At 50.6% G+C, this 10371-nt stretch overlaps 1 protein-coding gene across 5 annotated transcripts in view; it reads right to left on the reverse strand.

The window, feature by feature from the left end:
- Positions 1-10371, reverse strand: part of LOC143276374 (protein TANC2-like) — a 79713-nt gene that overhangs the window by 28053 nt on the left and 41289 nt on the right. For all 5 annotated transcript variants that reach the window (XM_076580850.1, XM_076580851.1, XM_076580849.1 and 2 more), the window contains exons 3-6: positions 9694-10026; positions 2655-3824; positions 1669-2028; positions 399-575 (exon numbers count right to left, since the gene is read on the reverse strand). In XM_076580850.1, coding sequence (XP_076436965.1) covers positions 399-575; positions 1669-2028; positions 2655-3824; positions 9694-10026 — 2040 coding nt within the window. The remainder of the gene's footprint in view (positions 1-398; positions 576-1668; positions 2029-2654; positions 3825-9693; positions 10027-10371) is intronic.

Below are 10371 nucleotides of genomic sequence, written 5' to 3' on the forward strand. Positions count from 1 at the left end.
AAGCGAGAGAATCTGAGCGCGCTGGTTCGAATCACGGCTCAACCGCCGATATTTTCTCCCCCTCCACTAGACCTTGAGTGGTGGTCTGGACGCTAGTCATTCGGATGAGACGATAAGCCGAGGTCCCGTGTGCAGCATGCACTTAGCGCACGTAAAAGAACCCACGGCAACAAAACGGTTGTTCCTGGCAAAATTCTGTAGAAAAATCCACTTCGATAGGAAAAACAAATAATACTGCACGCAGGAAAAAAAAAAAAAAAAAAAAAATTGGGTGGCGCTGTAGTGTAGCGACACGCTCTCCCTGGGGAGAGCAGCCCGAATTTCACACAGAGAAATCTGCTGTGATAAAAAGAAATACAAATACAAATACAAACAACAACGACGACAACACCACTGACCTATGAAGGAATGTGAGCGCTGTGTGGCCGCGTGTCGTGGCACACTGTGTGAGGTGCTCATGCTCATCAGCGACACCAGACTATCCGAGCTCTCCCCGTCGCTGTCCTCATCCGGGTGGACCCTTTCCACCCGGGGTGCACGCTGCACCCGGTTCCGCTCGCTACCCGACGTGGACACTGTGGTTTGGAACAGTCATGAACAAGTTTGGTTGTGAATGGGTTAAATCGAACAGTCTGGTTGAAGTCCGGGTGGTTCATTTGTCTGAGGGTTAAGGTTAGTGCAAGTCAATCAGTGATTTCTACTACTACTACTACTACTACTACTACTACTGCTGCTGCTACTGCTACAACTGCGTATTCATAATGCCCTACCTCCCAATGATTCTTAATACACTGCCTCCCAATAATTCTTAATGAGCTACCTCCCAATAATTCATAATACGTTTCCCACCAATAAATCTTAGTACGCTACCTCCCAATAATAATAATAATAATAATAATGTACATTTATATAACGCCCTTTCACACTAAGAGCTCACGGCGCTTTACATGAAAGAAAAACATTACAAGTAACATAAAACATTCATGACCACTCTTTCTCAAAAACCCCTCCCCACACTTACTCTCCCTTTCCCACTCTACATATATCCACCACCACCACCACCACCAACTACAATAACCAACACCACCACCACCACCACCAACTACAACAGTAACAACAGCACCACCACCACCATCACCAAAAACCACCACAACAACAGCAACCACCACAACAACATCAGAAACAACACCACCTCCACAACCACCACCAACTACAACAACAACAATAGCACCACCACCACCACCACCACCACAAACAATAGCACCACCACCACCAACAACTACAACAACAACAACACCAACACCACCACCACCACCACCACCACCACCACCACCACGAACAGCAACACCACCACCACCACCACCACAAAAACAACACCACCACCACCACAACACCACCACCACCACCAACAACAACAACAACACCACCACCAACACCAATAACCACAACACCACCACCAACAACACCACCACCAACAACACAACCACCACAACCGACACCACACACCACCACCACCACAACCGACACCACCACACGACCACCACCATCTCTCACCACAACACCACCACCACCACCACCAACACCACCACCACAACACCACCACCACCACCACGACCAACACCACGACCACCACCACCACCACCACCACCAAACACCACCATCTCTCACCACTCAGAGGCGACACAGGGCTGACGTCAGAAAGCCCTCTCTCGTGCGCGAAGTCTCCGTCATCATCGTCGTCGTCGTCGTCGTCATTATCGTGATCGTCACCCTCGTCGTTGGACGACAAGGACGACGTGGTGGACGTGGCCACGCCGACGTGACGACTCACCCCCTCCACCTCCGCCCCCCTCCCTGGCGGCCTCCTCACACTGGTAGCGGGGTGCGCTGCAGGAGGGGAGGAGGAGGAGGAGGAGGGTGGGGGTGCCGCAGGCAGGAGGGAGGGGCGCTGTCCCAGCAGAAGACTGAGCCGTCTGACCAGGTCATGGCGCGCCACGTCTGGGGGAGGGGGAGGGGGCGTGTCCTCCTCTGGAACAGTTCACACCCCCCCCACCCCCCCGCCCCCAGCACATTGATCAGATGGTAACGACAAAACTCCAACAACCCTCCGCTCCCCCCCCCTTGCCCCCCCCCACTCTTCCCCGCGCCTCCCTCCACACACACACTGATCAGACTGAAACAAACAAAATCCCAACAACTTCCCCTCTCTCAACACACACACAAACACACACACACACACATTGATCAGTTTGAAACAACAAAACCCCAACAACCACCCCCCCCCCCACACACACACACATATTGATCACATTGAAAAACAACCAACCCCAACAACCACCCCCACACACACACATTGATCAGATTGAAACATAAAAAAAAAACACAATAAAAACCCACAACGTGCCACTGGATCCTCAAAGAAATAAACCGTTCATGATCTGGAAATACAGTTTAATCCGGAAAACTTACTAACTATTATTCATATGACCGTGAAGCTTCCCCCCCTCCCTCCCCACCTCCCCCCCGCCCCTCCCCCCACAATTTTCAATCAAAATTTGTTTTCAGCGGACACAGTATTTCCAGAGAAAATGACAATGTTAAAGTTTCACCACACACACACATTCTCTCTCTCTCTCTTTCTCTCTCTCTCTCACCATCGCTGCCCCCCAGAGAGTCCCTGCCCCCTGTGGTGGCAGTGTTGGCGGTGGTTGTGCCGCCAGTGGAGGCGGTGTTGGTGAAGTCTGGAGACCCAAGTGCCGAGTCACTGCTGTACCGATGACGCTGTCCATCATCACATCCCTCTCTGAAACTCCGCCTGTCTCTGTGTCCATCATCACATCCCTCTCTGAAACTCCGCCTGTCACTGTGTCCGTCATCACATCCCTCTCTGAAACTCCGCCTGTCACTGTGTCCATCATCACATCCCTCTCTGAAACTCCGCCTGTCACTGTGTCCGTCATCACATCCCTCTCTGAAACTCCGCCTGTCACTGTGTTCCCGAATACCACCACTGTGGCCGCACTGTCCGTCAAGGTTCCGATTGTCCTGCTGTCCAAAGTTTCTTTCACAAGGGTCGTTGTTTAGCTGCACGTGCTGGTGTCCACCGTAATCATGCCCTCGACACCGAGACTGGTCCGGCGTCAGATTCTCAGAGATACCACGTTGTTGTAGTAAGGCACGATCCATGCTGCTGCCATATCCTGACTTTCCTCCGTGTCTGTTGCTCGGAACCATGCAACTATCATCGCTGCTGGAAACCAGGTTCGCTCTCTCACGTTTGACGCACTGATGATGCCCTCCTAAACTCTCGTAATCGTACGACGATCTCAGCGTCTCCGCGACCAAAGGAAAGGACTCTCGCAAGCTCTGACTGCTGTGAATTTGACGTTCGCCGATAAACGAGTGACTGCGAGAAGAACGTTTGCTGTCCGTCGACACACCGGCGCTGTCACTGTTGCAGTTTCGCCGCGGTCGTTCGCCGAATTCTTGCCGAACGGTGTCGAGGTAAGGATGTGCTTGCGGAACTTGGTCGTTCAACCGCTGATGTTTTTCCATTGAACGGAAGCCGTCGTGGTCGTGGCTGGTTGGGCTGGGGATAGGCTCCGAGTCGTCGCTTTCGTTCATGCCGATTTCCAAGGGCCTGTGAGGTGGTGGTGGTGGTGGTGGTGGTGGTGGTGGTGGTGGTGGTGGTAGTGGTGGTGGTGGGTCGGGGTGGAGGTGGGAGAGATAGTGGGTGGGGGAGATGTGGGGAGGGAGAATGGGCTGAATGTAGCGAGGCAGGTTGGGTGTGGGGGGAGGGGGAGGGGGCGGGGGCGTCTTCGTCCCTGAAAGCAAATAAAACAGAATGAAATAAAGCGAAAATAATAATAATAATAATAATAATGGTATTTGTATAGCGCTAAATCTTGTGCATAAACAAATCAAAGCGCTTTCGCACCAGTCATTCTCACGCAAGCATAACTCTAAAACTGAAAAAAACTAAAAAGACAAGGAAGAGGCAGGGAAGGGAGGCTACTTCGGGAAGAGGTGGGTTTTAAGGCCAGACTTGAAAGAGCTGAGTGTGGAGACTTGACGAAGCGAAAGAGGAAGTTCATTCCAATTGCAAGGTCCAGAGACAGAGAAAGAACGGTGGCCAACAGTCGAGAGTTTGAATCTGGGTATATGTAAGTGGAGTGGATCCGAAGCTGATCGTAGTGAGCGAGATGGAGTGTAGAGGTGAAGGCAGGCACAGAGATAGGAAGGGGCTGATTTGTGAATACATTTGTAGCATAGAGTGCTGATCTTGTACTTTATTCGGTGTGAGACAGGGAGCCAGTGGAGATGTTGCAAAAGAGGAGTGGTGTGCTCAGATCTTTTCTTTCTGAGGACGAGTCGGGCAGCAGAATTTTGTATGCGCTGAAGGGACTGAATGGATGAAGCAGGCAAACCAGACAATAGAGAGTTACAGTAGTCAAGGCGAGAGAGAATGAGAGAAACGACAAGTCTAGATGTTGCGTCAGTGGACAGATATTTCCGGATGGAACTGATGCGCCGCAGTTGACAGTAGCAGGATTGACATGTCTGATTGATAAATGTTTGCATGGACAGTGTGTTGTCAAGGACAACGCCGAGGTTCCTGACTGAAGTGGACAGAGGGATGGATGTACTGCCAAGTTTGATTGTATTAGTTGTAATGGAAGAGAGTTTTTGTTTAGTTCCTATGATCATTGCTTCAGTTTTGTCCGCGTTCAATTGTAACTTATTTAGAGTCATCCAATTTTGAATATCCAGGAAGCAGTTAGATGTTTCTTGCAAGAGCGACAACAGTTTTTCAGGTGTATCACTCTTCTGGAGTTGAGTGTCATCAGCGTAAGAATGATGACTGACATTATGGCGGTTGATAATTTCAGCAAGAGGAGCAGTGTACAGTGTGAAGAGCACTGGGCCTAAAACAGATCCCTGTGGGACTCCATGTTCAATTTTAACGGGTTCAGACTGGAAATTATCAACAATGACAGACTGGAATCGATCAGTGAGATACGATTTGAACCAGTTTAGAACAGTGCCGTTGATACCAAATGTATAATGAAGACGGGAAAGAAGGATTGAATGGTCTATCGTGTCAAAGGCGGCTGACAAGTCGAGAAGAGTGAGAAGGGAGATCTGTCCTGAGTCGGACGCTAGCAGTAGGTTATTCAGGATGTGGAGGAGAGTGGTTTCGGTGCTGTGGTCAGCACGATAGGCAGACTGAAATGGGTGGATGAGATTGTTGAAACAAAGGTGATTGTTGAGCTGCTTCAGGACGGCTTTTTCAAGGAGTTTGGACAGGAATGGAAGATTAGAAACTGGTCGATAGTTTTTCAAAATGTTTGCGTCAAGGTTGGATTTCTTCAGAAGAGGCCGGACTATTGCAGTTTTGAAAGTGGATGGAAACGTTCCAGAGAGAAGGGATGAGTTGACAATGTTGGTGATTGTGGGGAGAAGCTGTGAGACACACTGAGAAAAAACAGAGGCTGGTATAGGATCGAGCTCACAGGATTTTATTGTCATTTCTTTGAGGATTTCATGGACATCTGTTTCAGTTAATGGATTAAAGGAATGGAGAGGAGTGCCGTTGAATTGAGGATCAGGATGAGTAGGTTGGAAAGGCATTTGGTCTAAGATGGTACGAATATTCTGGACTTTGTCAAAAAAGAAAGAAGAGAAGACATTGGGGAGTTCAGATAAAGTGTAGGCAGAAGGAAGAGGAGTCTTTTTTGCAGTGCCGAGAAGATTTGACATGATAGTGTAAAGAGATTTGGTGGATGTGGCATCGAGAACTTGAGAAGAAAAGAAGTTTGTCTTCGCTGATGAGATCATATGTTTGACTTTATTTATTTGTTTTCGGAAGATTTGATTGTGGACTTTCAGTTTTGTTGATCGCCATCGCCGTTCCAATTGACGACGTTTGCGTTTTGCAAATCGAATGTCTTGTGTGTACCACGGGGCGGAAGGTCTATCAGGGAGCATGCGGGTAGTGGGGGGTGCATGTTCATCCAGCAGTTGAGAGAGGACAGAGTTGTAGTGTGTAGAGACATTGGTGTGGGAAGAAATTCTGGAAAGGCGTTCAGCAGCTTGAGAAGAAAAAGTGTTAATGTTGATGGATTTCAGGTTGCGACGAGTAACGGATTTTTTGGTTCTGGTAGGTTTTGAAATATTAAGCAAGAATAATACAGCAGAATGGTCGGAAGAGAGTTCGTCAGTTACAGTCACTGACGCAATCATAGCATCGGAGTCACGTGTGATGAGCCAGTCCAACGTATGGCCAGATCTGTGTGTTGGTTCTGTAACGAGCTGAGAGAGAGAATGATTGGACAGAGATAGACATAGGCGTTTGACATCAGAGGAAGTTTGGTTGTTGAAATGAAAATTGAAGTCTCCGAGGATGATAAGTTTGCCAGAACGAAGGTTGTAGTAATCAAGTAATGTTCGGAACTCATCGTGAAACAGAGAAGACGTTAGGTTATTTTTACGACTAGGAGGAGGACGATAGAGACAACAGAAGATGATTGAGTGACCGGGAACATTGAGAGTGACTTCGAGCATTTCAAAAGTGTCATGTGGAAAGGCGTGGTTATTGGAGAAGGAAACGGAAGACTCCAAGATGTCTCTGTAGACGATGGCGATGCCACCTCCACGAGACAGTCGAGGAAGTGACTTGGTTTTGTATCCAGGGGGGGTCAGTTGTTTAATTTTGGGTTCGTGACCTTGTAATTTCAACCAGGTTTCAGTGAGAAATACGATATCAAAATTATTTTCAAAAATATAATCAGAAATATAGTCAGTCTTTTGATCAGGGCAGACAGATTGAGCATTGAACAGGCAGGCATGAAAGAGATCAGAGGCAGGCTGAGAGGAATCTAAAGGTGAAGCAGGTGAGCCAGACAGACAGGCAGCGGAAGGAGACGATGGTGACTGAGCAGTGGAGGACAGTGGGAAGGCAGAGAAAGGTCCGGGAGTTGAGACAGGTGTGTAAGGGGTAGAAAGCAGACCAGGGCCAATCACGGGAGATACACCACATTTTGGAACAGTGTCAGAAAGGACAGTGTCACGGGAAGTAAAGGAGTCAGCTTGAACATGAGTGTTGAGGTTGTCGTTGACAGTCACAGCAACAGCAGGGCTGACATCGGAGACAGGACGATCAGTGCTGGGGACAGAGATCCACAAACGGCGAAGTCTGCCCGCTCTGGTTCCTCTTTTTGTCTTTGCTCTGCCGATGCCCAGGCTGATTATGCGCTGCGTCGTGTCATCGTGTCGTTGGAGTTGTTTTTGCCATGATATATTTGACAGCAACGCTTTGATGAAAGTGACGTTTTCCATGGTGACAGTTGTAGTGCGAGAGCAGAGGTCGGACGGTAAGAGAGGGCAGGGCACGTGAAAAACGGAAAGTATAGTTGACAGGACGAAGGCGGTCGCTGATGCGATAACGAGGGTACGGTGAGTTGCATTCATTGAAGTAAATTTGAAAATTGAAACACTGTTATTATAAAATTGTTCTAAAAAGCAAATAAATATGATAAAACTGTTCCGACCTTTGATGTCCTGGAAATACGACGCACACACACATATAAAAAATGTCCAGATTAAAACAGGGAAAGCACAGATTAAACACAAAAAAAAGGCAGAGGCCAACACAGTGCAGCCAGTGGGCGCAAGAGCAGGTTACTCAGGGAAAGAAACAGCGCAGAATGATGGCAGGTGACAAGTTTTCAGCAAAATGTTGTCCCGTATACAACCCTCTTCACCCTCTCCACGAATGCAGATAGACGTCAGCACCCTGACCCCACCCCACCCCACCTCACACCCGTCAAAGCCCCTTCTCCCACACGTTAACACTCCTGTCCCCACCCCGCTCCCATACCCACTCCCCACACCAACTCCCACATGTATACTATACTAATACATCCACCCCACTCACCACCCCTACCACCACACGAATACTATACATCCACTCCACTCCCGAACCCTACTCCCACACGTTTGTCAAATCCTCTGCCTCCACTTCTCTTCCCACCACCTCACCCACACGTAAACTATGCATCGAGGAATTATCACCAACAGACGAGGGAGGGGAGGGGGGGGGAGGAGTGGGGGAAGGAATTCTCACCAACATACATGGGAGGGGGGAGGGGCGGGGAGGGGAGGGGAGGGGAGGAATTCTCACCAACAGACCAGGAAGAGGGGGCGGGGGAGGAGACGGGGAGGGGAAGGGGAGGGAGGAAGGGGTAAGGAGGGAGGGGGAGGAATTCTCACCAACAGACCAGGAAGAGAGGGGAGAGGGGAGGGGGGGGAGGAATTCTCACCAACAGACCAGGAAGAGAGGGGATGGGGGGGGGGAGGAATTCTGATCAACAGACCAGGAAGAGAGGGGAGAGGGGAGGGGGGGGAGGAATTCTCACCAACAGACCAGGAAGAGAGGGGATGGGGGGGGGGGAGGAATTCTGACCAACAGACCAGGAAGAGAGGGGAGAGGGGAGGGGGGGGGGAGGAATTCTCACCAACAGACCAGGAAGAGAGGGGATGGGGGGGGGGGAGGAATTCTGATCAACAGACCAGGAAGAGAGGGGAGGGGGGGGGGGAGGAATTCTGACCAACAGACCAGGAAGAGAGGGGAGGGGGGGGGGGAGGAATTCTGACCAACAGACCAGAAATAGAGGGGAGGGGGGGGAGGAATTCTGACCAACAGACCAGGAAGAGAGGGGAGAGGGAGGGGGGGGCAGGAATTCTGACCAACAGAACAGGAAGAGAGGGGAGAGGGGAGGGGGGGGGGGGAGGAATTCTGACCAACAGACCAGAAAGAGAGGGGATGGGGGGGCGGGGAGGAATTCTGACCAACAGACCAGGAAGAGAGGGGAGAGGGGGGGGGAAGGAATTCTGACCAACAGACCAGGAAGAGAGGGGAGAGGGGAGGGGGGGGAGGAATTCTGACCAACAGACCAGGAAGAGAGGGGAGGGGGGGGGAAAGGAATTCTGACCAACAGACCAGGAAGAGAGGGGAGAGGGGGGGGAGGAATTCTGACCAACAGACCAGGAAGAGAGGGGAGAGGGGGGGGAGGAATTCTGACCAACAGACCAGGAAGAGAGGGGAGAGGGGGGGGGGGGAGGAATTCTGACCAACAGACCAGGAAGAGAGGGGAGAGGGGGGGGGGGGAAGGAATTCTGACCAACAGACCAGGAAGAGAGGGGAGAGGGGGGGGGTGAGGAATTCTGACCAACAGACCAGGAAGAGAGGGGAAAGGGGGGGGGGGAAGGAATTCTGACCAACAGACCAGGAAGAGAGGGGAGAGGGGAAGGGGGGGAAGGAATTCTGACCAACAGATGAGGGAGTGGGAGGGGAGGAATTCTCACAGCAGACAAGAGAGGGGGAGGGGGGAGGGGGGGAGGGAAGGGGGAAGGGAGGGGAAGGAGAAGGAATTCTCACCAACAGATGAGGGAGGGGGAGGGAGGAGGAATTCTCACAGCAGACAAGAGAGGGGGAGGGGGGAGGGAAGGGGGAAGGGAGGGGAAGGAGAAGGAATTCTCACCAACAGACGAGGGAGGGGAGGGGGAGGGGAGGGGGAGGGAGAGCGAAGGAATTCTCACCAACAGAGGGAGGGGGAGGAATTCTCACGAGGATACCAGGAAGAGGCGAGGGGAAGGGGAAGGGGAGGGAAGGGGAAGGCGAAAATTTCTCACCAGCAGACGAGGCAGGCAGCGAGGAGGAGACATCCTTGCGCGCCGCCGCCGCCGCCGCCGCCCGCCGCTGCGAAGGGACGATGACGTCACAGGCCGCCTCGCAGGCAGAGAGGTCGTCATCGTCATCGTCAACGTCATCGTTGTTGTTGTTGTTATTGTTGCCGGAGGACGGGGCGTGGCGGCGAAAGGACCTGTCCATCATCCTCGGCACGTGCACATCGTGATGACTGCGGGCGGGGATGAGGGCGGGGGTGTCGGGCAGGTCGGAGGCCGACAGCGAGGTTTCCGACATGGACGTCGTGGTCATCAGACAGGCCTGGGGAAAGGTGTAACCTGCGGGGGTGGGGGAGGGGGCGGGACAAATAGTGATTTTGTTTTAATGAAGTGATTTTGCAGTTCTACAAATAATCATATAAATGTAACAGACAAATCAAAATCAAATACGGAAAATACTGAGCTATGTAAACATTGTTTATTCTACAAATAAATATATAAATGTGACAAAACAGGTATATCAAAATCAAATACAAAAAATATTGAGCTATGTAAACATTGTTTATTCTACAAATAAATATATAAATGTGACAAAACAGGTATATCAAAATCAAATACGAAAAATATTGAGCTATGTAAACATTGTTTATTCTACAAATAAAAAATTATATAAATGTGACAAAA

The sequence above is a fragment of the Babylonia areolata genome, chromosome 32 (genome assembly GCF_041734735.1).
Source record: "Babylonia areolata isolate BAREFJ2019XMU chromosome 32, ASM4173473v1, whole genome shotgun sequence".
NCBI classification, from domain to species: domain Eukaryota; kingdom Metazoa; phylum Mollusca; class Gastropoda; order Neogastropoda; family Buccinidae; genus Babylonia; species Babylonia areolata.